Source organism: Takifugu rubripes, chromosome 8 (assembly GCF_901000725.2).
Source record: "Takifugu rubripes chromosome 8, fTakRub1.2, whole genome shotgun sequence".
NCBI lineage: Eukaryota > Metazoa > Chordata > Actinopteri > Tetraodontiformes > Tetraodontidae > Takifugu > Takifugu rubripes.
Window position 1 is genome coordinate 3,158,757 of NC_042292.1, and position 27,437 is coordinate 3,186,193.

The 27,437-nt window shown below is 42.1% G+C and overlaps 1 protein-coding gene across 2 annotated transcripts in view; it reads right to left on the minus strand.

The window, feature by feature from the left end:
- LOC101068376 (interleukin-1 receptor accessory protein-like 1) overlaps nt 1-27,437 on the minus strand; it is a 197,424-nt gene that overhangs the window by 93,882 nt on the left and 76,105 nt on the right. For both annotated transcript variants that reach the window (XM_029840707.1, XM_029840706.1), the window contains exons 4-5: nt 14,348-14,534; nt 12,668-12,821 (exon numbers count right to left, since the gene is read on the minus strand). In XM_029840707.1, the coding sequence (XP_029696567.1) occupies nt 12,668-12,821; nt 14,348-14,534 (341 nt within the window). The remainder of the gene's footprint in view (nt 1-12,667; nt 12,822-14,347; nt 14,535-27,437) is intronic.

Below are 27,437 nucleotides of genomic sequence, written 5' to 3' on the forward strand. Positions count from 1 at the left end.
CTGCATGTGGCAAACATTTCGCCCACAGACGCTGCTGACCCCCCCGTGGACCTGAGCTACTCGCCCACAGACATTTCACATCAAAGTTAATTTCCGGACTTGTACAGATGATCAAGCAGCGCGTGAGCGGGGCATCGGCTCTGCTGACCCATGAGATGAGGATTACTGCCGCACGCGGCGGAACGGCGTCGCCAATAAGGAAAGGCAGAGTGTGAATGTTCGGGGTTTTTGCCTCCAAACCTTCTCTCAGCGCCGCCGTGCTTGAACATGACAGTCTCTCTCCTTTGGGCCAAAGTGTGAGGTCAGTTTTTTTGTAATCGATACACTGACCGCACATTCAGCTCAGCCCACGTATGCAGTAATGATCACTTGTGGTGGGCGGTGACAGCTGTTTCACTAAGGTGTTGGGCTTTAATTGGCTGCATTTGCTGTCGAGGAGTGGAGACCTTTTGATTTGGCCAGACTGTCACGCAGTGGGCCCTTAATTGGCCCACGGACCAAACATGAAGGAAAACACATTACCTGAAGTGCTCATGCATGAGCCTTTCTTATTCATTACAGAGATGTTCCAATCTGGAATACCATTAAACTCAAAATGTCATTAAATTTACATTAATAAATTAAAAACTGTAGCAAGGCTCTCATCTTGCACATCTTTCAGGCTTATTTATGGAAGAGATAAACAGTAGGGATGATGCAAATGATACACAAGGCACCATTTCCATATGATCCCTATTTAAGTGTGTGTAGTATTTATCATCACCCAGTGGTAAGAATGGGGCCTGCACGGATTGAATGTGGTTCTTCAATTGCTCCATTTTCTAAAAAAAAATAAAAATGCTAAAATCAGATTCTTTTAGGAGCAATTGTCAAAGCTGTTAAAAAAAAGGAAACCCACAAAATAGCTGCATCAGTATCTACATACATATCTTCAATATACTTCCAACATATACTATTAGCCGTGTATTCGTTGAAAAACGAAAAACTTAAAATCTATTTAGCATTTATGTGAAAGGGACTTTGACAACGGGCTTTTACTGAATATCGCTACACAGTCAATGAGAGGCGTATGCTAAATAGCTGAGTAATGACTTTGGCCCTGTCTGCTCTGACGTCTGCTTAAAAGCTGAGAAATTGTTTTGTTCTCCTATCTTTCTGCAGCAAAGCTCAACTAAAATCACCTCATACTTCTGTTTTACAACCTGCAAAACATTCTCTGCCACTTTTCTGTGCAGTGTCAGCTTCAGATGTTGAAAATTAGCATGACCCCTCTGGAGTTTAGAGCCACGCAGTTAAACTCAGAAGAGTTAGTCTCCTAGCAAATGTAATATTTACACTTCTGGCCATAAAAGCACAAAAAGCACAAACTCAGACACAAGTTCAGCTTGCTGACACGTGTTCACAGGTGCACCGAGCTTAAATCTCATTGAGAAAGTGGCATCTGCTGTTTTTTAAAGCTTTCTTTTAGAATGATAAGGCAGGAGAGGAAACCTGCAGACGCACAGAAATCCTTGAAACTTTGTGGCCATTAGTTGTGTGAGGCCAATAAACACCAGCGGTCACCTCGGATGAAACATCTCTTCTGTGCTTGGCAGTTAAGCCCGGGGAGAAATGCTCATGCTCCATCTATGGCCTGTATAAGCCTGGTTATAAACCTGACACCACAATGTACAGCACAAAGAACAAATCAGCTCTTAATTACAGCCAATCTCTCTTAAAGGTGATAACTCCCGCTGTGGCAGTGAAATGGCTCCAAATTGTCATTCCCAACACCTAACAACCTCCATCATTTTCTTCTCAATCTCAGCGTTAACTCTTTACTCTGTTTTTGACAAACATGGTGCCGTCCCATAAATAAATACAAATCCTCACGCCCCGAGTCATCATCCTGTCGCCGCCCCCTCCTTTCAAACTTCAACATAAGCCTGCTTTAGTGCCGCTGAAATAACTCGTCGTGACAGTGTAGCTGGGGAGCAGCGCAATCAATTTCCATTACATCAAGGCCCAGCTGGTTATCGCCACTCAACTAAACGCTGGTAAGCAATCCCAGCACTAAGGGCTGGGCGTCAACCGGTGCATAAGGGGACGCAGAATTAATTCATCCAACAATATCAATATATTTCTCCATTCATCTTTTGAGTAGGTTTCAAACAATGAGTTTGGTCTCTATTACTTGCATCTCTTCTAGAGGTTATTTAGCAGGCATTAAAAACGACTAATGTGAAGCTAATTAACAGCAGAATGATTTATGCCGACCAAATTGATTTTTGCTCGTGATAAATTATGCAACATTACCACCCAGTGTCCCTTTTCCCTACCTTATCTTTCTGGCACAGTTGGATTGACACGTGGATGAAGTGTCCTTGATGGGACATTTCTGCACACTGATACAGGGAGGCATTGAAGAGGAGGGGAGAACACCAGGACTAAGAAAACGCACATGACCCTGGCGGTGATGGAAGCCATAAATCACATCCAGTAAGTGCAGACACTTAAACACAGACTTGCACTTTTTCACACGGACTTTGTCGAAGTTCTTCAAGGCATCGAACATTACTCCTTGGTCTTCATACTGGCCCAAGTTGCCAAACATCAAATTTGCTTTTCAAGCCAACATCCAGCACTTATTAAATTTGGAATAAAATCTCTTACATTTACCAGAGTCTCCAGCTGTGTATAAAAAAAATAAGCCAACAGCACCATTGAGAGCTTAATAAATGTTGCCTCCTAAATTATTTTGAAGCACACATCCATTGAGAAGAGGTCCATGTGTAGTGGTCAGATAATCAGGCAGGGGACATCCTACCTATCAAAGTCAATCTGTGAAACCAAAAAGGTATAAAACATGCTTTGAAACAGAACGATGTGTCAGACAGCACTGTGGGCCATTGCAGCACAACAAAAACAAGAAAAATTAAAAGGAATGTAGCTTAAAAACAAGATCGATCAGCAAACGAATGGTCACCGCACTGTTCATACAGTGACTTTGGGACTCCTAAAACAAGTTGACCAGACCCTCAGAAATTTAGGATGAACAGTCTTTAAAATCCATTTGGGGTTTTCCTCCCTTGCTCGCTGACACCATGGTGTAGAATTACGTTATCACTAGTGCAGATTTTCACATCTCCAAAGCTAAGGCACTAAGTGAGTGCTAATTAGAAGAGTGAAGGCATTAATTATGTAACACGTCATCTAATTAGCAATCCCAGCTGTACCGCGTGTCAGAGGAGCATTTGTGAGCACAGTTCGCTAATTGATAGATATTTGACAGGATGTATGACAACTGCAAAGGTGACAGTCTTTGGGGAACAAGCTGGAACACCCTGAACTCTTGGAAGGCACGAGCTGAATTGAAGAACATTTACCATTAACACCTGTGTGTTCCAGCTCCTTCAGCGCAGGAACGGTGCAAGGCCGACGCTAGCGCTTCTACTTTGGTTTCAGCTGGGGAAATTCATTTAAAACTCAACACACCAATCAAATAACGGGATAACTATATCAAATAGCGACACCGTGTTAGTAATTAGGGCCCACAGGCTCTGGATCCCACTGTTGTGCAGGAACAGAACACGGCCTTCACGGTGCTGCAGTAATAGCATGCTGATCACCAGAGCTTTCACTATTTTTGCACCATCTGTTCAAACAGGCATCATATCTGTTGCTTCCTCTGATTTACTCCATGAAGACCTCCTCTGAAGCAGAGAGGGTCGAGAAAACACGGCTCTCACATCTGCTCTGGGCTCAGATTTTTACTTCTCTTCCCCTGTACATCACGTTTAACTCAACTATTTTTTCTGTAATGTCCGTAGATAGTTGTCAGATACCCAGAACCTGACCTCCGATCAAACACCAGTAAAAAAGCAAGACAACACTTGCCTTTTGACAGGAAGAAACTTAAAGCAGGAGCAGGCTCACATTAATACTGCTGTATTAATTATTCTGAAATTATCATAAGGTCAGACCATTTCAGTGGATTGGCATAAGAGTCTTGTTTTTCCTGGGAGATCTGTGCATGACCTACAGTTTCCTTTCAGGGCTTTGATCCAAAATAGAGTATCTAAAAGAAGCAACCCAACAAAGCAAAGGTTAGAAATATTCAAGTTCAGTGTCAGAATGAAAAAATGATCTTCAGCATAGGACAAATCCAAAAATGATAAACTCCAACGTGCGTTGCGATGCAATATCTAGTTTTTTTTCCAGCCCTTGGTTCAGACTTGAGTGGGTTTGCTTGTTGGAAGATGCTCTGTGCCACAGCCTTGGTAATGAGACAGATACTGAAGTAGCCACACTTTAAGATCATGCCATGTGAAATCACTGGCTCTGTCTGGTTTGAAAACAGATTTCAAAGTAGCTTCCTGTTGAGACGATACAGAGGGACGACATTACAAAATGTACTTTGTTTTCTGTTTTTAAGGCGCCTACTGTCACAACTCCCGTGATTTTACTTGCCAAATCTGTGTCCCTTCCCTGGAAAAGCTGTCATTTATTTCTCCAGCAGGCTTAAAGCTGGCATACACGCCATTGATTATGGAAAGAAAAGACAGCTTTGAGAACAAAATTCCACAGGAGAAAAAGCCTCCTGACTTATGGAAATGCAAATCTATTGACCATATTTATACTTGGGCAGGTCATCAGTAATAAAAGTCACAACAATCTGAACCAATAAGTCTACTATTACTTTCAGTTCAAGAGATTCTGACTTGAATACTCAATATTCTTGTGGTCTCAGTTTCAGGTAGAATCACAGCCCTGGAAAAAAAAAATCCCTCTAGTTCTGCTGCTCAAACCTCGCAGAGACATAAAAATCTGTGACAGATTCGTGTTTACCACTGCACTGCATCAGCTCCTCTTTTTGCAAATGCCATTAAGGATTTGGCAACTGAAGGGACCGGTTTCAATCATGTTTGATGCAAGATTTTAGCTGCTCCATCGTAATTTGCTATTCCATCTACTCAAGAATTATGGCACAGACAGCCACAAAGGATCGCAGTAGCCAAGAATGTATGTGGTAGAGGCCAGCAACCAGCGCACTGTATAATAATGGAATATAAAATGTGAGCTTCTCCACCTCTGGGGTTGTACTTCAAACTAGAAAACAGTCCAACCTTGATAACCATGGCTTCTAACGGACACGGTGCCAAGAGAGATAGTCCTGTTTGTTTAAAACAGGCACTTGTGCCCAGAAACTGCCAACCTCTCAAACAGGGGACACGATCAAAGTCATTTCACCTTGCAGAAGGCTGGCCAAATCAAACTAATTCCTGGAGCTCTTCCTTGGTTTGCTTGTGCGGATATGTCGTGCTGGGGCCAAAAAACCTGCACGGACAAAAACGCTGCCAGTTCAACCCTCAATGCTTAACAATATCAGATAGAAGAGGACAGATGGAGATATTAGTCATGTATCCTGCATGTTAAAAATGACAAGTCAAATCATAATAAAACCTCTTTTTTCCCAAGAATGACTGACGTTTAAGTGAAACGACAGCTTGTGTTGATGCACAGTAACCAAATAACCGCTCCAATGTGGGAACACCGTGCCACTGCTTGTGCTACTCTGATTTCTCTGTCCTGCCTCGCCCACTCCCCCCCCCCCGTAAGCTGTGCAATCACACCTCCTGTGTGCAGCGCCTTTGATGGCACCAGCAGGTGGAAACCCAACAGGATGCTGCACACGCACTACAGTAAACACACACTGCTGGACCGATCAGAGCGGAGCAGGGCTCCACAGTGCCAGTATTTCATCCGCATTTGCCCCTTAAAATAGATCTATGCAAACTGGAATAATAATAGACTGGCACACTGTGTGAGTACAAATGTCAACCATAAGACAAATGCTAGAGGACTTTGATGGTGAAACAATGGACACGGGAAAGATTGATTTTTATTTTGGACTAGCTCCTGCTAGCATGGCAGCTAATGCTTGCAAAGTTCTGAATGCTAACTTCAATTTGGTACCTAGTTATGGCGTTGTTGTGCCATAGAATAAGGGATGATAACCATCCCTTAATGTGCAGAACCATCCTTATTCGGGCAATAAAAGACATGTCTCTTTTTGAACTGATTAGGGACGCATTATAATGAAAACAGGTGAGTTCTGATGGTTCTGCCCACCGCTGCTCACTGTCTGGAGTGAGCTTCTCCTTGACCAGTGAGACACCGTCATGTCTTGATCAATAGAATGTGCTGTCAAAATGGCTGCTTTCAGAGACGTGGCTGACAAATTACACTACCAAGATAAGTATCGTGGCCAAATGGAAAAAGTGATCACAAAAGTGCACAAAATGGGAAAATAAACAGGAAGGGCAGGAAAAGAGATTCCTATCAATTGCAAATCTTCCAACGAATGTCTCCCTTAGTCAGGAGGAATCACTGAGGTTAACCAGCATCAGGAGGAACACAGAGGAACACAGAGGCAGGAAGCTCTTTCACTTTGTCGGTACCTCCAGAGGCTGATACAGCATGTATTAATAATAATATAATAAAAAATTGTAAATATGTATTTAATGAAACATTTACTTTAATTAACTGTTATGTGAACTTCTTTCAGTGTGCTCCTAAATTTGTGTGTGCCTATTTTTTTCTTTCATTGAGGCATAGCGCCCTGCGGAGGACCGAGTTGACTGCACCAGTGGGTAGACGCGGCGTGGAAATGCACGGACAACCAATTTCATGGAAAAATGGAAAATTTTACAGCAAAACTATGTCCTGCTAGGATTATTGCTATTATGGATGTGCTGGCAGGGCACAATGATGAACCTCTTGTGTTCCGGGTGACGGGAAGCAAAAGAAGCCTTTGAGACAAGTCCCGAGGCAGCTGTTCAAAAGTCAAAGAAGGCATTTATTAAACAAAACACTTACATGGAAAAGCACAAGCTGGAAGTCCGCTACAGAATTTCTAAATATATGAAACGCTGTAGGGAAGGTAGAAAAGAGCAGTTCGTCCCCCCTCCTGCCTTTTGCTGCTGTCTGTGGGAGGCACAGTGGCAATGACCGTCATGGAGACACAGCTCCAGGGACTGTGGAAATTATCCAATGGCACTGTGCTGTAAAGATAATGTAACTAATTCACTCAACCTCTGGCTAAATGTGCAACCACAGACTTTGGCTCATTGTTCATGAGGTCAGAAGTGGAGAGGGTTTAATACCATTTAAACATTACATATCAATACAAATATCCCCTCTGACCTATAGACTTTTGAACAATAATTCTGTATTTTTGATAAAACAGCATGCATATGGGTTAAGTTTACACTTCACCCACTGTGAAGCACCTCCACAACCCTTCATGAAGGACTAAATCCACCTCTGTTACTGTCGTTTGATGTTTTAATTTTAAAATTTGTGACAAAGATTTGTTATTGCTGTTATTTGTTTGGGTTTCAGCTTGATTTTTCCAAAAATAACAATTGACAACAAATATAAAAAGCAGCTTTAGGCTACCTGACTCTACTGATGCTCCCGACGGCGACTGTGCCCACTCTCGGGCCAAAAAGCTGCTTCCCTAAAAGACGTCTCCCTCCGATTCATTCAATTAAAGCTCCAGAAGAAAGACGTTTAATCTAAAAATACCCCCACCTCATCAACCTAAATCACAAATAAGTGCTGCGGCAGCCAAGAGCGCTCATTCTCCTCCGTAAATGAGACCCAATTATGTCACAGTCCCAAATTAAATTCCGACATGTGCTGCGGTCATTGGTGGGAAATTGTGGAGATGGTAAATGAATCAGAGCCAAGCAAAATACAAAAATGAATAGTGAGGAGTGTGAAAGCCAGAAGATTATTTCTCTGAAGAATTCAGATGGCCACCACAGACATTAGGAAAATAAAACACTTCTTACCTGTTCAGTCATCATCTATTGTTCTCAACTGAAGCAAAGTCTTTTATTACTTCAGATCTTTGGTACAGGACTGCACTCAGGTTTTATTTTCTCTGTGAGATTAAATATGCTAATCCAATAGTTGCTGGTTTATATCCTCAACATCTGATGTGTTATTTGTAATATTTTGGACAATTCAAAGCCAATTGAAGGAAAAAAAAATCCTAAATGTCCAGTGATGGCAGAGGAAGAAAAAAGAAACACCTTTGAAGTGCAACACTGGACCTTCCAATATTGGCCCCGGGATGACGGCCTTTCACCTCCGATTGATATTTGGTCTTGAGTGGAGTGATGGAGAACTGAGGTATCGCAGGAGAAGAGCTGAGGTGAAAAAGAAGGTTGCTAAACCACCATCGCCATAGATCTTGGGCTCATAATAGTATTATTCCAGCTGTTTACTTCAGTAAGGCCTTGAATTGGCACCGGACCAAGATTTGCGTGAGCCTGTTTGAATACCTCATCACATGATGACTGAATAAACTGCGGTGCAGCCATCATCACACTCATGTTGTGTCGTTGAGAAGACCCTAACTTCTTTTGTTGTCACACCCAACCATCAAAATGCCCTTGAGGGGTCAAGTACTGATTGGGAAATTTAAAAAGGAATGAAATGGATGACAGCTGTGGATCCAGCTGTCATGTGGAAGGATTAAGGGCCACATTAGGGTCCACTGGCATCAGGAGACCAGCAATTTAAATCTGAAGCAGGAAATGGCTGTCTTCATATGCATTAATGACCGTGTCCTCTAATAAACTGAAAAAAACCTCAAAGATGTTAAAGAAATCTGAAGATGTGAAAATTAATAAACCCTGCTTGATTACACCATGAATCAAATTCACACTCACAAAAAAGAACGGACTAATTTTCAATGCATCGCCCTATCATTCCACCTACACCTTGACCAGATTAATTATCTTCCATCAATTAAAGGAGCAATTATATTCCAACCTCCTTCATATGCTAATGAATCAACTCAGTGATGGGATAGGAAATTGGTCCACCAAATGGTGCAGGCAGAATAGACCTGCAAGGGAGGCGTTTGGAGCTGTAAACTGTTTTACTATTAATGTGGACATGCAGGCTTTTATTACTTACTAGATGCATGTGTAATGTCTGTCATTCAATATCAGATTCATTTAACCTGCAGCAGTGCCATTTCTTTACTCTTTACTCATAAAAAGCCTTTAGACTGCTGCTGGAGAGAGTCAAAGTATATCAAATGTGTATGATTCAGATGAGTGATGTTGGCAGAAAATAGCCCTTCGCTTACAAATGCACACAAAGGGAAAAGCTGTCTTTTTTAACAGCAAGGATGAATCCATCTTACCTTTAAACAGTAAACTTTTATTGCCAACAGAACATGCAAATCCATATGCTTAGAATAAAGAGTATTGGCCAGTACTGTAGCAAGTAGAAGCACTTTGGGTACCTACGACTGGATGGTCTATGTGCTCGAACAAGTCCCAACGTTACTGACTGGACTGGATATGAAATGTTGATTCCATCATCCATTACTGGCTCATTAGCCACACTGAAACATGTTTTTCTAATCTCTTTCATCACTTCTCCTTTATTCTGCCACATTTAGTGCAGTCAAACAGTGCTCCTGATAACCACAGGAAAAATCTAAACTTTCATGAAACGGCTGTTTCTTCATCTCACCTAGTGAGGAGTGACCTCATTACCATTTTAGTGGCACTCTTTACAATTAAGTGGAGCTGACCTTGTGGGCCTTTTTGCTCTTTGTGAGAGCGCCAGCACACCGCTGGGAGGCTGCTGATAATATTCAGATTTAATGTACATTTGTTCCAAGGACAAAAATTAAACCACACCCCTTGAGCCTGCGAAGTGGGTGTGGTTTAACCCAGGCTCATTTCTGGCGTTGTAGTGGGGATGTAGTGTGGCGGTTTCCTGGAGTCAGTATTTGGGATGGCGATGAAGGTCATTTAGAGACGCAGTAGCTTCTGTCTATCACTGACAACTAAACTTACGTGAAGGACAACCCCCGAGACCGTCCTGCTTCGTCCTGTCATTCAACAGCCGATGCTACAGTGACCCACCGCTGGCTCTGAATGTTAATGGAGAGTTAATTCCAGTAGTTCCTTCTTCAATTAAAACAACCAAGAGCAGATAATACCAATAATCCAAAACAGATAAGAAAACAACAATGCTGCATTTTTCCCTTTATAATAGGTGCGTTGAACACCTGATTAGGTTTGATGTGTTGTCAAGAACGGCACTAATATAAATTAGATAAGAGCCATATTTTCTCTAAACTGGTGCTCTATTAAATGTTCTTTGTTTTTAAATCTTACTGCAATTGAAAACTCATCTTACTAACAAAGGCCTGACAATTTCCTACAATTATTATTCTGAATTGCAGAAAATGGCACCACCATTAACACGTGCAAGTGTGTGTTGTGGTCATTCTGGTGTTTGGGAATAAGAGGCAAACCTCAGTTCTGTCATAGACGGGATGGGCTTCATGTGGACTGAAGTAGCAGAAATAAAACTTTTGTTGAAAAGACCAAGGTTTGAAGCAGGACCACAACAGAGAAAGACTCACCAGATTAAATAAAGACTTAAGAACTTCTTTAGGTGCCAAGTGTTTTTTTGAAGACTCGGAGTCCAGACTCTTGAATGTCAACATTTTACGAGTGAAAAAGAAAATGAAGCGTTTAAATGTAGAGACCTGCTTAAAAACACAGGAAAGGCTTCTGCTCACCGAATAAATGACTGCTGACTTTAAAACCCAATTCAAATTCAAGAGCATCTTCAGAAGCTGAGAGTAACCATTTGAATCATTCATTCAACAGAAGGTGTGTATAGGGCTAAAAGCGACGCTGTCCAATAAAAGATAAAGATAAAATCTACAAACAGGTGCATGAATGTACCTCCTCCGCCATTGCTGAACATCAATCATCTCTTGCCACATGTTTTGGAATGTCTCCAGCCTAGATAGAGAGATTAGGACTACTCCCCTGGGATGGTGTTTTGAGGCTGGTGAGAAAATGATTTATAACTTAGACCGGCCTTCCCTGGAGTCCCTTTTTAAGTCTCGAAAAATGGCTATAAAGTACAATCAGGGAGCAGCTGATACTAAACACTTTGTATGACCCTCACAGCCATAAAAGTGAACGGCGGGAGCAGTAAGATGTTTGACCCCTCCGTTTCCCCTCATTTTTATGCATCTTCGCAGCGTTGTGGAAGCAAGGCATCATGGTAAATGACATTTACCATGGCTTTTGAACATTTACTAAATGTTCAAAAGCCATTCCCGTGTATCAAACAAGTATCCAAACACTAACGCTTTGTCCAACACGAAGGCATTTTGTACATTTAGGGTCACAATGGGGTCTCTCCATCCCACACACAAACCCCTCTATGACACAGTTACTTCGGAATTGTCAGGGGCTGTGGGCTGAGTCGTGCTGGATGACGCTCGCCCAGGCCCCTGCCAACGTGCTGCAGCTGACTGATATCCAGTGCTGCGGGGGTTTGGCAGGCAGATGCTTGCTGGGAAATCCCCCTTTGTGAAATGTGTGGCAGAATATGTTAAGAAATTGGGAAATTGGGTTTTACCTCATGAATAAGAACAGAAGTTTGGTAAAGCTGCACGTGAAGCGATAAAGTACTGGCCAGGATATCACTTTTGCTCCCCTAACACAGTGCTTTGTTTCCCATTTCTTCATTCTTCTGTGACATCATTATTAATGTCTGGCACACTGTTGGGGTGTTTAAGGACCACTGCTGGTACCAATTCGGCAGTAATCATGGGGAATCAAAGGAGGTGTAAGGGTCTCCAGTTGTGACAATCTGCAGCATTTTCATCTTTATTTGACACACTCAGATGCACTTTTCAGAGGTTTCACTCAGTTATCTGCTCTGTGGTGACAACTGCACGATGAAAGTCTAAAGACAGAGCCATGTACACCACTTAAGTGCTAAATTGTGCCATTATTTTAAATAAAACATGTTATGAGCGTGTTGAAAGGCTTGTAAACCTTTTTATATGAGCTGTTAAAAGTTGAACTCCGTGTAATCAGTAAAAAACAAACAACTACATTTTCATAGCATAATTCTTTCTGCTTCTGAAAAAACATCCTATCTTTTTAATATTTCATTTTCTCACAGGCTAAATGCAAAGGGTGTATGCATAATGTTGTCTTGCATTTGCATGAGTGCAACTCTGCTTTCGCTGATGATTTATTTGGTTTATAGATATAGCTGGAGAAAAATAAGTTAACAATAATAAAACTAAATTAACACAAACCAATTTCCATATCAATTATCCCCCTGCTCCTGGTTTTTCTCATTGGTCATTGTGACAGCAACCACCACAATTACAATTACTTCAACTAATCCTAGAATAGATTGATATTCTATTTTTATTTGTCTGTGAAATCCGTGGTAACTTAAGTCATCTGTTGGGTTTCAAATAGTTCAGCAGCCACCACCAAAGTGCTGAAGTGTGAATTCTTCAGCTTGGCGATAAGAGCGTCACAGCTATCGACTCCAACACTTCAGCATTAAAGGGCTTTTCTTTTCTTTTGTAAAACAACATGTACAACAACCAGAAGCCTCGTTACATCTGCCAGCTCACAGTCCAATATTTAAACCGCAGAAATCAATTAGCAGGTGCCAAACTATGAGAGCACCTCCATTAAATGTATCTGCATTGATGCATTTTGTGTGAAACGTTACAGATTTTTAGGCTCTCTGTGCCAGTTTGTTTAAATGTCAAGCAGGAACAAAAACAGATGAATCTGGAATATAACTTCTTCCTTACCTGTGACTGACAGCTCAGTAGTCCTCCGGACCACAAAGTTCCCGAACAGCAACTCGCACGTGTAATTCCCAATGTCATCTTCTCGCACTTCCTTGATAGACAGAGTGTCCCTCCTCCTCTCTATGGTCTGCCTCCACTGCTTTGGCTTGCATTCCTGTATTTAAATAAGCAGAAAGACACCAAAATGCTGCAGCAAACGTTAAAATAGTGAGTCGAAGGTTGTTAAGGATTTAAACGGTACAAAACGCAGCAGCAAACAATTGTTGACTTTAAATATCATCTGTCTCAAGCAAACTCGTGATCTCACAGCTGTGATTCGCTACCGGACAGTTCCACCAGTGTTTCAAGCTAACACACTCATAAATTACCTTGAATTCTTGGACCACATAGATTAATATAATCCTTTGTAAATGTTTGAGAGCTCTAATACAGCAGGGACTCTGTTGCAGAGAGAATTTTTATTCCTCCTGCTAAGACAAACCTCTAGTGCCTCAAATGATCCAGAGAACAATTTATTTCCTTTTGGAATATGTTTAATAAAACTTTAAAATGTGTCTAATAGGCAGAAAACCAAAGCTTTAGTCTAACCTCCTAAGATCCCACCTCTTTTTTAACATGTTTTTTTATTTCATTTCCCACAGGTAAACAACTATATCTACCCCAAAATGTGACGTCCATGCCTGTGAACACCAGGTCTTAGGAGGTAATACTTCACACAGCATTTACCTTAGGCATTATTTGGAGAACAAAAGTGAGGATGATTTTACAGACACAGCACATCCTGCTACATCAGCTTGGTAAACCTATTTAGGGGTTACGCAGAACATTTTCAAAATCATATCCAGCTGGCGGTTATTATTTGCTATTTTAATTTGATTCCAGGGGAAGTGAGGACGCCCTGCTGTCACGTCTTGCGTTAGATTTTCGTGTTCAATGAACAGCATCACAAGTTTCACATAACATCGCTGTCAAACGTTGCCTGTTGAAGCTGGAAGATCTAACCCAGCCCGTTACAGTGTGGGTGTCTCAGCTGTCCAGGAAAACAAGATTAGAGTGAGCACTCATTTATTATTGTGCTTTTTACATTTATCTCGTTAATCTGCTGCTAGAAGGGGAGCAGCTTGTTGAGGTAAATGAATGAGAATGGATGCAACCTTAACTGGGTTCGTGCTGAAACAAAAGAACTTCAGAGGCAGCTTTTTGATTTAATTGAAAGGACACATTTCTAATATTGCTCAGCATGGGTCTCCAGGAGACAGGAAGCCCTCTGTTTTATGCAATTGAGCACAACATCATATACAAGTGATAATTTGATTTGAATCCCTTGGGATTCGTTTAATACAGTATATACTTGACATTCCTGACGGGTACAGTCTGCTCAGCATGAAGAAGTGTGACTTCTGTCAGAATTCGACTTCCCACATATTCTCCATGTAGCAAAGTGCCAACCCACGACTCACATAGTGACCAACACATGAACGCCTCATGCTGCGCTGACAGCTGGTAGAAACCCCAACACGGAGCAGGATGCTGCCTCTGGTGGCCATGGGGAAAATGTCAGTCACTGTTCATGTGTCCTGTATGAATTAACACTTCAGATCAAATGCTGAAGACTGGCATGGTGACCTTGTCCTGACTTCTTGGGTTTAAAATAATCAAGTAGAAATATGTTAAAGTTACCTTATACCAAACTATCTCTGGCTCTGCTCCCGGCTGGATATAATCCTCAATGCCCTGGCACGTGATCACTTTGCTCTTGCTCAGCTCTGCCTTCTCAAAGAACCGCATCTTGGAGTTGTAGCAGAGGTCCGTGTCGTTCTCTGCCACAGTCAGGGACATGGAGACCTTCATGCAGTAGGTTGAGTTCCTGCAAAAGAGACAGAAACCCAAAGAATCACAAGAAAGCCTCCTTCTGAAACCCTGCCAAATGCAGCACCAGAAACACAACTTTGAATCCACCCAAGAGCTTTTTGTCCATCATTGGAGCCGAAACATCCGTGTTGAGTGGGATAAATCATTTCCTCCTGTGACATTTCTATGCTAAAACCAGACAATTAGAAGTCCTTGAAATGTCCTCTCATTTTCAGTCTGGATATCAATAATACATGACCACTCTACACACCTCTTTAGTCAAATGAAACCTGTGTGTATCTGTGTGTAGAAAATGCAGGTACAATGCAGTAATCCAGAGTGACAACTCTGAATGTCAACAGCACCCGAAGACTGATTGAGCCTTTTGTTTTTGTGCATTATCGGACAGAGCTCAAGCTAGCAGAAAATGTCTTGCTACAGTTGATGAGCTGTAACTGCTCAGGTCACCTACGGAATTCACATTGTAGGGGGTGGAGGACGCATGGAATGATAGGGTATTTGGAAAAAAGAGGCCCCCTGAACATGCAGAAAAGCCAGTTTTCTCAAATCACTGTGGTTTCCTACAGTCTACAACAGAGGTAAAGGGAGCATTATAGAGACAGAGAATTTACAACTGGATCTGATGCCCGAGTACCTCTGAGTAACAAAATATGAGGAACGATGAACACATTGATCTGAAGTAAAAGAAAGTAAGGAGTACAAAGAAGTGCAGGTGTGCGATGATCAATGAACTCAATACAAGCACCTTTTCTTGGCCCAAATTGGCTAATAAGGCTGTCACAGCCGAAAAGTCCACCAGCCCAACTGCAGCAAATCCCCCCTGGTTTAAAGACCAAACAAATTGGCAGTGTTTAGGAAAATCTCATTGCTAATTTTCCTACTAAAGCTGGTTACACAAATTGAGCTGAACCAACAAACAATTACAAACATGTTAAATCCTTACATAATTGTGCGGCATTAACTGCCTTGCGGATTAGCGCGACACACACTGGTCTTCGCTGCAGTGTCTGCAAACAATCGCCACTTTGGAGGCCGGCGACATGCAGGCGGCGAACAGCAAGCAAGGAGCTCCCCCCCCCCCCCCCCCCCCCCCCGGTGTCTGGATGCAAATATAACATGATGTGGAGATTATCATAGACAGGGTATACCAGATGGACACCTGTGCAAATGAGATCCCATGGGTGCACTCTTCACCCTATTAAATATTCTGGACAGTGCTGATAAACTCACCCATCAGAACAGAGCGAGGGAGACAACAGTCTTCTACTCTGTGTGAGTGATTGGCGGTATGGGCCAACTGTGTGTGTCCTATAGAATGTCTTCCCAACAATTTACATCCATCATGAGGTGTGTGTGTGTGTGTATCCAAAAGCCAGGGGACCTTTGCAATATCCCCTTAAAGGGTTTAATATTCATGTATGCTGTTTATTGAAAACAGCAGGAAAGCAATCCTCCCTCTTGCTCCGGAGACTTTACTGAGATTCTGTGCAGAACCTTCCGCACCCTCCAGATGCTCTAACAGATAACAAGCTCGGTGATAGCATGAATTAATGGCTGACGGTGTCTGTCACACGTGTCAAACTGAAAGGGGATATGCAGCGTTGTGGCAATGATAGGCAGCATCCTGCATACATCACCTGAGAGTCAAACGGCAGACTGACAGCCTCTGTGTGCTGCCAGAGGGCAGGCAGGCGACCTGAGCTGCAATATGTGGCAAAGGCACCGAAATGAAGTGTAACGGTCAATTTGGATTTTGCTTTTCTGAGAAGCTGTTAAAAAATGTCAGCCTCTACTAGTGGAGGATGGAGAGGTGGACGATTTATGAGATTGACTGATTTATGTTGGTAAAGATCTCTCTCTGCCAAACCCATCAAATGTGAGGTTTATTTTATTGACTACGAACAAACTAAATGGAGCGTTTTCGTGGGGGGGGGGGAAATAATGTCAGCTCTGATATAAATAATAGGCAGTGGAATTTATTCGATAGTCCTCTGACAATTCGTGACCCTTGGGGGGAAATTAATGAAGTCAATTAATGACTGTGTTAATTAAAACAACTGCTCTCTAGTACAACAATCAGATGATGAAATTCATTTCTGATTACCTATTACAGCTTCAGTTCAAATAGCAATGATGTTCTCTGAATAAAGTCTGTGCGTGAACAGCACAAACTGCAACGGTTAAGGGTTGATTCAAGGCAAATGTGGAAAAATCTCATTATCGTAAAATAACCCGACTGCAGGTATTAATCGCCGTGACATCGAAGGATCTGATGACACATGGTAGTGAGACAAGGATAGTATAGAGAAATGCACCGTATTTGAGTACAAGTCTATTATGATGCTGAGAAGTGTTTCAAGACAGAACACTGACATCTGGAAACACGGGCAAGTATTTCAACTTACATGTAAATTAATAATAATAAAAAAAGCACCCACAAAAAAAGCAATTAATCAGTCTAATGGAGGGAAAAAGTAAAAAAGTCACATCTGCCTCCAAAATGCACTGGAGTTTCATTCTCCCACTGTCTCAAAAGCTAACGTCTCACAAAATCTGTTAAAAAAAGGCTGTAAAGAGTCAGCATAATCCAGTGTTCAGCAGCAGTCATCACGGGAAACAACAGACTGTCGCTGTGTCCGATACCACACACTCGTTCCATATTCACTACTCAGTACATGGGGGACATGGATTGAGTGAACTACGTAGTGCACTGAATTTAAAATGATTGTTCGGACACTACGGCACACGCAAAATGGCGTCGTGGTGTCGCATAATAATTACGACCCCGGTCGACGGTAAAAGTGGCCAGGTGCATTTAATTATTTTAACCCATACATTCAGCGGTCATTTTATGAAAATCCAATATTTTATCCTAAAATTAACTTTAGATAACAAATAAAAGATTAATGTTAATAATAGTTTAATAATAATTACTTATTACCTAAAATAATTGGTGTCACTTGACATTTTCAAGCCAAGACGTGATGGCACATTCTCAAGTCATATTTCACTGCAGGGAAAACATTTAATAAAGCATTTTTTCGTCAAGAAATGGCTCCAGAGCTACTTTTCATCTTTGTAAATATTCTTTTACTGAAATCCTGAAACACATTACTGTTGTAATATTTTAGGATGATCATATTGGACCCCTCCTGAAAACAATTGTAAACCACACCTTGATTTCTTATTTCCCAAAAATTTCATATATCAAACCATAGTGGAAATTACGTGAAAAAAATGCATCCCATCCCAAAACCCCACCATTGATACATTTCCGAGTTAGGGTGCATCGGTTGTACACTACTTTTTGCAGTGCATTGTGGGATACATTGAGTGCACTACATAGAGTACAGCGATGCTCACTAAGAATTCAGAATTCAACCTTCAAAATGGCGTCCACACTATTGAGTGTCCTATGTAGGGTATAGGGGGTATTTTGGAAACAACCTGAAAAGACTAAAGTTGACCCAGAGACTGATGCTAGTCTGCCACAGGTGCAGCACACTGGAGGTGTGGCTGTCAACAGGTAAAGGAGATGAAAACAAACCAACAGGAGGGAATCATGGAAACCTGAACAGAATAGGAATAAAACCATGAGGGATGCAGCCTTAAATGTCTGCTCCCCAGAAAATATTGTATTGCATCCAATGAAGGACACCTTCAAGCTAAACGTCCTATTTAACACCGAAAGATCCTCTTCAAAGCACATTTGAAGTGCGAACAGCAGCTTAATCTTTGGGGGCCTGTGGTAGAGGGTTTGCTGTACCCCTGTACCACCACAGACAGAGGAGCTGGATTTTATTAACATGCAACAATGCAGCAGATTGTCTGCTGACAGACGAAAGCAAACAAACTACGCAGGTGTGAAAACTCCCATCATCGTGCTTCTGTTTTCTGTGTCACATTCTGCCTGTATTGATTTAGCATTGGGAAGGAAAGGGAGGACAAAGTGACACTACTTGTGCTGTCATTCTGTGGCCACTTGAGCATGCACCTGAGATGTCAACAGGTATCAGTCGAGTGCATGTCAGGAGGGCAAATGAAAATAAATAAATAAATGAATAAAAGCAGTGCAGATGTTAATGCAGCCTGGCATGACTGGATGTGCCACGTCCCTTTAGAGACTCATACAACAATGGCTTCGGACAGGCAGGGGAAAAAAAAGCTGGTGGGTTTCCAACAGCAGCTCTGACTGGCCCAGATTGGCACAGGGCTGAAATAAAGTCTGACCAGTGATGCAGGTGTGCACATAGCGTTTGAGAGTTGCATCAGCCCCCCGTGGTCCTTCATTCTTGTCTGAATCAACCTCACAGACTCTGGTTCCACCCAGAGTGAGCTCAAGTTATCCAGAAATCGCAATTTTATGATTTCTGAATGAATATTTATGGACACTGCGAAGGTCACAGCAAGCTGTGGGGAGACGGGTGCCTGCCTGTGGTGCTGCCCATACGCCGCCTGTCGCTAAACCTCCCGAAATCTGACGGCGCGCCAACTTACTCCTACTTGGCCTCTGTCTGAGATTATGGCAGTTGTCTACCGAGTTGGAACAATAAACCCCTACCTTATAATACCTGCACCTCTCTCTCTCTTTCTTTGTCTCTGTCCCGCTCGCCCTCGTCTCTTCGCTTGTCGTAAACAATTTCTCGATGTGGGACACAGAGGATAACTCAGCTTTTTGCACCCACTAGACACCAAATAAAGAGTGGACATGTAAAATTTATACACAATCATAAATTCTGTTTTAAAACAGAAATAGCCGCAGATTTATGACATCTGCGCTTTCAAAAGCAGCCCAACAAATGTTTAAGAATCTTTATAGACAGATACTGTACTTAAATATGGTAATATGGGAAAATAATTAAGACCCATGGGCAGGGTCACCCACAATTATTTTCACATCGTTTCTTCTGAAGCACTCCTGGAGAATGGAGCAGGGCATATTTTTCAACAACTGTTCCAAAAAACAGCAAAGTGCACATAAATCTGCAAAACCAATTCTATGATTCTATTCAACCCCCCCATTGAAAAAAACCCCACCATTGAGTGAAAAATAAATGAGAGAATTCCTCCAAGCCTTTCCTTGAGTCATGTGTCTCACAGTGACAGCAGCCCTCCTAGTATGCAAATGCATTAGTCAATCGTTTTCCAGCCGGCGCCTTCGGGGAGTTTATTTTCCCTTCTATGACACCCTCGACTCATCGTTGCCTTAGCAAGCAGATTCCATAACGAGCATAAACAATTTGTCTCCATTGTATGCTCTTCAAACTCCATTGTGACCTTACTTGCTGGTCCTCAGACCACCTGGGTATAATTTACAAAGACATGCCGCATTAAAAAAGAAAAATCCCTGCAATGGCTGGAATTGGCTTTGGCAATAATACGCATGCGTGTCTTGCTGGGGACCCAGGTGGAGGAGACAATAATGCATGAGACCCCTCTGCATTCTTCCATTCATATTCCAACAAAGAAGCCAAAGATATTTCTTTTTCTTCAGAGCTTTTCCTATTAGCTGTGAGATGTATGTAAAGACTGAAGAGGTTCCATGCCATGAACTCAGGAAACTGGGCCAAATTAGTCAATTGGACTAATCAGATCTGATGCATTCACTTGCACCTTGGAAATGCGAGAATTGAAAGACCCTGGTTCACGTGCTTCCATCCATTCTGCAGAGAACGTGTGAACGAGAGCAGATCACATTACGCTGTCTAAACGATTGCTGGCAAAAGCCGTAAGTCCAGAAATCCAGTGATGGTTGGAGTCTTACGGTCATGTGAACGGGCCCGGTGGTGAAGGTTCTTGTGTTTTTGAAATATAATTCCCCTCATCCAACTCTAATTTCAAAACAAGTTCTAATTGGATGCTTTGTGGTATAAAGTTGTGTCCTAATTTAAACCTTTTTCAGTTTTGCGGGATTCAAATGACGATCCGGCAGCACATCCTTGTCTTCCATTTTATCATGCTGCTGGGAGCGCCCGCCCCTCTCTGAGGGGATGGGAGGTGGCGGCGAGGCAGACGAGGAAAAGTTGGCGCCGCTGCCAAAGTGATTGTGCTTGGGGAATGGTATTTTTGACATTTGTCTGGCAGATAAAACCCAGCATCAGATATGAAGAGGAGAAGGTCAGCGTCCCTTCTATCAGATAGGGATGGTTTGGCATCTTGTTTGATGACTTCCTGTTCTCAGTGGGGACCGAGAGGCCCTGAGAACCAGGAGGCAATGCTGGGGAGGTAGCAGAACAAAATCCCTCTGGTGGGTCTGTGGAGAAATCTCACCTTTCTGCATGTCAGCCTGCAGTCCTAGGAACATTAAAAGCTCATACTCAAATGAAATCAGAGTGAAAGACGAGCAGAATATGCCGTTTAAATAAAAAAAGAGGTTATCGGACTGTGTCTTCAATTGTCCTGACATCTGATTAGAGTCAGAAGAGGCTCCTGGAATAAAATCTGTGTGGCCGGCCTTTCTAGTCCATTTTCTCTCTGAAGTCGGCCCAGCTTAATCAAATGGAATCAAGCATGGGACAAATGTCCAATCAGTGGGAGCAAGAAGGGCATGCATAGAAATTGGCTGCGACTGTAATGTGGGTGCAGGGCGGATGAAACTTTTCAGTCCAATTTCTACAAAGAGTATCCAGTGTGAGCCAAAGTAGAGATATCAGGAAGGCCGCCTGGTTAAAATCAGCCATTTTCTTGTCTTTACTACTCTTATTGATTTGACTCACAGAAATATCAATAGCTGTTTCAGTAGTAGGCACCTGGAATCTGTAAGCAAAGCCAATACATTGATTGTCGTCTTTTAAATGAGAATTTATTCAAACTAACACCACTAAGATGGCTCAGCTGACTCCTATTGTTGTCTAAGTACATTTATAATTAAAATCTGCCTGTCCCCCTGTCCTGACACTGAGCATTAAGCTGAATTTAGGAAGTTAGACCTATAAACATTATTACTTTCTGTTCCCAAATGTTGCTGAATCGGGACAATAAAGTATTCATGATGCGTGGTTTAGCACCTCCTTAACCTGTGGGCATACGGTGAATCTGGTGTGCTGTGATATCCAAGTTAATTTAAAGAAACAAGGATGGAGGGAATGCCAATCATCTGAAGAGGTCAACTTTTCCCAAAAGATTTGCTTTTCATACATGATAGGAAAGTTTTTTGAAACAATGCAGGAATGAAGACATATTCACTCCAGTAATGTTGTAATGTCGTGATTAAGAATGATTTTCCACTCAGTAAGGCTGTAAGTTAACTAAGGCAAACACGTTTACCTATTTACAATCCTTTTAAAGCCAGGATGAGTGGTATATTAAATGCTATTCTCATTCTTTACCTGGCCCCAGCAGAGCTCCATCAACACACTGCTGACATTTTAACAGCGGCCGTCAGGTTCACCCAGTTGAATAAAACCCACACTGAAAGGTGTAACACACCTCAGCAGTGGTGTATAGATCACTAGACAATGGCTGCCTGCTCGCATTGTCTAGCGGAGCTGCATGGGGCCAACTGAAAGGCCATCTGAGTGCCGTGTTCTCATCCAAATGCGTAGTGCTGCCTCTGAACGCGATAGAAAAATAGGTGTTAGACACCCCATCAGTAACCCCGGCGAGAGTCTGGAACATCTGGCAAATCCATATCCAGTAATTAGATTAGAAAATAGGGGGTGGGCTGTAATAACACAGATGATGCTCCTTTCTTTCACCTCTCAGTATTTTGGTGTTTACCTGCTCATCACATGTGGTCAACATGAGCTGCACAACTTTAATACAACACTCACAAATCCCCAAATAAGCCCCTTTTCCGCCATGTTTTGTTTTTAAATTTACCCAGGATTTTGGAAAAGCTCAACATGTTACCACTGAAATACCCGAGGAGAAGCACTTCCCTCCAACCCCAAATGTTTCATAACGCGCGTCCTACTAGGAGACGGGACTTTTATTCTTGAGTGGAAGAAGACAGACTTGAAGAACTTCAACGTCAAGTGGGTGACGCAAAACTGTTAAAGAACAGCCGCAAGCTAGCAGAGCTAAATGATGGACATACGACCAAACAAATATATGGAGAAATTAGATTGGAACAGGTTTGTAACATTTTGGCCCCTTCCTCAGATACCGTGAGCGTCAGCTAAACATGATTTTTTTTAAAACACAAAAAATACCTGGAAGTAAATATTCCTGGAAATGTTGGTGAAAAAAGTGCTGATTGGTGACTTTCCATATATTGACTGAAAAAAAAAGATCTACACTGATGTCTGCTGATCTGTTATTTTAAGCTTTGGGGAGGATGGATTTACATAAAGGTTGGCAAAGATTTTAAACCTGTAATGGTCACGTCTATTATTCACAATGTGCAGCCAGTCACAGGTGGAAGAACAAGTTTTCAAGACTGAATCCAGCAGAAATCTTTTATTTATTTTTTTTACAAGATCTCATATCCTTTATTCATTTATTAATACTGACAGTTCAAAACAATTTCATGTCACTGCATCCAATGTAAGGTATGAAGGCAATAAATGTAACTTTCAAAATCAGGCTTATCAAAGCTAAACTGTTAGACTATGTGACAAAAGATATTGACTTCAACCCTCGAGCCCTTTCTGGACATATTATTGTTCATTTTTAACTTCAATATTAAAACAGATGTGAACAATCGTTCCATCCCTTTTTCTTAATCTCATCCACAGACAAAGTCACCACCAATTCTCTCAGCAGGTCGTGTACAAGACAAACGCCACCCTGGTATTATTCATCCATAACCCCTGCCTGTGCAATCCGGTCGTGCTGCTCTTTAGTCTGGTGCCTCTCACCGGCTCTGACAGCTGGGCTGGATCAATTGGACAGGCCCTGACTCAGGCTAAATGACAGAGTGTTCCAGACGGCCCATTCCAACTGTCACTCCCTTGAGAGATCGCCAGCCATTCCTGCTCACGAATACTAACACAGTCAACATGGCTGCGGCGTCGGACGCCGGGGTGCAGCGATTCTGCCCTCGCGTTGGCGACTCCAGCGACTTTACGCAACCACTTTCCCGTTATCTTTTCCTTCCCGTTGTCCTTTGCAGGTGACAGCCGCAGGCATTGCAGGACATGGCTGAAACCCATTAATAAGGCCCAGACAAAGGCAGAATGCCAACGCTGCTGAACAGGGTCGAAGGTGACACATTAGCTACCTGCCAAGAAAAGGGAGCATCCCTGTGCTGCCTCCATCTGTCCTTAATCAGATGCTGTAATCCCTCCTCCCCCACTGGAATCGATGTCCCGTAGAAATGTCTGTTTTGGCAATTTCATGTCCACAGGCTGTTTCTGCTAGTGTGTGCGCATGAATGGAATTGTCTCCTTATGTATTGATTTAAGAGCTGTTTAAAGGTCACGGAATGCTAGCCCGAACGGCTGCCGCTGCATCACGGTTGGAACGATTTGTGAAACTGATAACAGAACATCGTGTTATTTTTCCTCATTCAGAGGTCAATATCTATTGGGCAATCCATGAATGAACTAATACAGATTACTCTAAGCTAATGGACTCCTATTGACTTTTTTTTAAAGCTGATAAAATCCTGAAACATTGTACTTTTTCCCCCTTATTCATATTGTTCATGTGTATTAAACTATCAGAGAAGGAACCGACAAGTGTAAAACGTGCACGCCGTGCTAAGATCAGGGTGAATGCCAGGTGAGTTTAGCTTTGGACTGAACCCAACATGAATTGGATTTTTTCCACAGTATGGGATGAATTATTCATCATCGCAACAAAGCACCAATGACCGAACTAGTCAAAATATTTATTTAGCATTTTATCAATTTTTACACTTGTTTTTCTTTGATCACTTCATTACTTTAAAGAAAGGTTAAACCATATCCTATAGAAAGCCTTGAATAAACATGTAAACACTGTATGTGGTGAACTGTTCCACTAAGTCATTATTTCAAAGCGATTCCCTTCCAAACCTTTACCTTTAACGATGAGGGATTTCCCTTTTTCCTGTCATCACAATAAGCCGAGCAGCTTTTCCTCAACTGTGATGCTGTCAGCAACACATAAAATAGCGGGAATTAGCAACTCTGCATTTTTAATAAGCTTACAGAGACGATTGCTGCAGTGCGGAGAACTCCGAGGATTTGTGCGCGTGTCCGTGTGCGTGTGTGTCCATGTGAGTGTGTGTTGTGCTGTTCTCCAAGCGATGGTGGGTACACTCCCAGAGTTCTCTGGGGTAAAACATCTAACACACCTCGCATCAACACACTGCCTTTCATCTCCTGCCCTGTTGCCTGCAGTGTGTGCGTTGGTCCCTCGCTGCATGCTCACCATGCATCTGAATGCAGGGGTGTGAACGCAACCTGATGCATATGGTGGGTGGGTGGGTGAATGGGTGGGTGAATGGGTGGGTGGGTGAATGGGTGATTGGGTGGGTGGGGACTCTCATGACAAACGTGTCTTTAGTGTGAGTGCAAGATGATGGCCAAGGTACTTTGACACCTTTAAGTACAGCTGGGGAAACAGAGACACGTCAACACTTCTGCGCTACAGTGAGTCAAAAACCAGAGAAACTAGAGTAAGAAATTAGTTATGTTGCCCGAAAAGCAATTTATTATTTAATGAAATTAAAAATGTAATCCTAAATTTATGATTAAATTTTAAATGCTTTTTTCCCCAGCATACACACAAAATGAGACACTATTAATGTTATTCTTCTTGATTAAAAATGTCTTGAACCTGCATGATTTAAATTAGAAATAATTGTGTTCATTTGGCTTTCATTAAGTTATTGGGATCATTTCTCCCCATCACATGACAAAGGATAAGGATAAAAGATTTTATTGATCCCACATCGGGGAAATTGCACAAAGTTTACATTAAAGACGCCATTTTGGTGTGGCTGCATATGGGTTTGATTTGTCTGCAGCAATATTCGCAAATCTAAAGTACAGAACTTGTCCAAATGCATTATAAGATTGGCACTATTGGTAAAATTTGTAGCACTAACGCGACGACTGGAATACAGGAGAGAAATTCCTGTTAGGAAATACCTACGGAAGTACCAGAAAATCCTTGGACATGCAAACCTGCTTCATTCCTTGTGTGCCACCCTAATTTCCGTAATTTTAAATGATAAATCGTCATCAAAGGCAGTTCAAACATCCTCTCCATGCTTTCGGAGCACAACTTTAACATTGCTCATGGCAGCCTGAAATCATTGGTCACACCAGTCTATCGATACTCCCTAAAGACAAAAACATCACGGAACGCCATTGTGAGCGGGAGTGAATTGTTATTGCATGCTTGGGTATGAAATGTATCCAGTGAGAGATGATTTATTGTCGTGCTGCGATTCATTCGTTCCGTCGCTGAGCGCTCTAATTCCCCAGGTCTCTTCATGTTTCAAAAGGGAACGAATCCTCAGGAAAACAAGCTGCCAAGACCGTAATCCCAATGTGATGTGTGAACACATGCAATTGCTGCTGATCTATAGGAACTGCGTCGTAAAGACAAAAAAAGAGCAGCACTCTTCTGATTTGGCTGCTGTGGCCGGGAATTAAAATGAGTCACACTGGCTGTGTGGTTGGATGATTGGATGAATCCTTGTCTTAAACACTATGGCAACAATGTGAAAATGAAAATGAGGCTGACACAGACATGCATATCAACAAAAGCCTGATTTCTATCTGTTCTATATATAGAAAACAGGCTCAGAGACATTTAGATTTTCACAACAGCATCAATCCCTTTTGTGTGACAAAATTGTGTTTTGGAACTGCAATTTTCATCCACTCAGGTGTCACATTAACAGCTTCTTCCCCTCTCCTTCCATGTACCTCCAGAAAAACACATTTGCTTCACTAATATTTGTAAAAAGGAGAAAAAATGACTTATTTCTATAAGGGGTTTTAGTGCATCCTAACCGGTTTATTACAGTTAAAAATGTTGAACCACAGAACGTCACTGTCAACTGGGAATTGCGCAATAGTTCCAAACTGAAAAGCTTTCAGCTCTTGTGAATTCAACGATCACTTGTTTGCACTCCCATGCACGAACACTTGGACAGCGCCAATTAACCGACGGCTCCTGTGTGATATTGTGGGACATAAATGGAGTCAATGCCGCAGCTGTACTTTTCTACTGCTAAACATGGAAGAGCTGCTGGGAGAGTGCAACAGAAAGGTGAGCATGGAAGTGAAATAAACAGGACTTTTGGAGGCTTTTATTCAATGTAGACCCCTCACATACCATCAATTCAAAGCCAGAACCCTTAAAACAGTTGACCTATTACTAACCTCTAATTAGCTTAATGTCAAAGGTTTTGTGTAATTTAGAAAATCAAAGTGCTTTTATTTCAAACTGAAGAATGCTTCCAGCAACAGGGTAAAAAGAGTTTAATATCATGTCAGATTATGAATGACTCATTTCTTTGATGAGCAGCGAGTGTCAGTTTGTTTGGAGGAAGCTGCTGTTCCGTCACCCGTCTGAACGCAGCCCTCATTACTGCAGCTCCCCTCCCCAGAAGCACCCTTGTATGCTAAAGCAAAGCTATAAATCATTCTAAATTGATGGTCCCGTGTGGACACTTCTCATGCGCTGCTACTCACAACGTCAGAATGCTGCATTAAGCTAAACATGTGACACACAGCATGTTCTGTCCGGAGCCCTGTTAGAAGCTGGCAGCTACTATTGTAAAGGGATGACTAATGAGCCAGTCAAAGCAAGCCACCCTTCACCTACAAGGTTAATAAGTTATTACTGCACAATAAAGTCTGAAAATGTGCACATCCTTCTGCTTATTTCCTTCAGCCTAGAAAGCCCTTAGTACAGTAGTCATGTGACAAATTGCCACCAAATCTAAATTCATATTATTCTACTGCAGGTTTCTAATGAAATAATAACTCTGGATAGTGTAAATAATGTATAA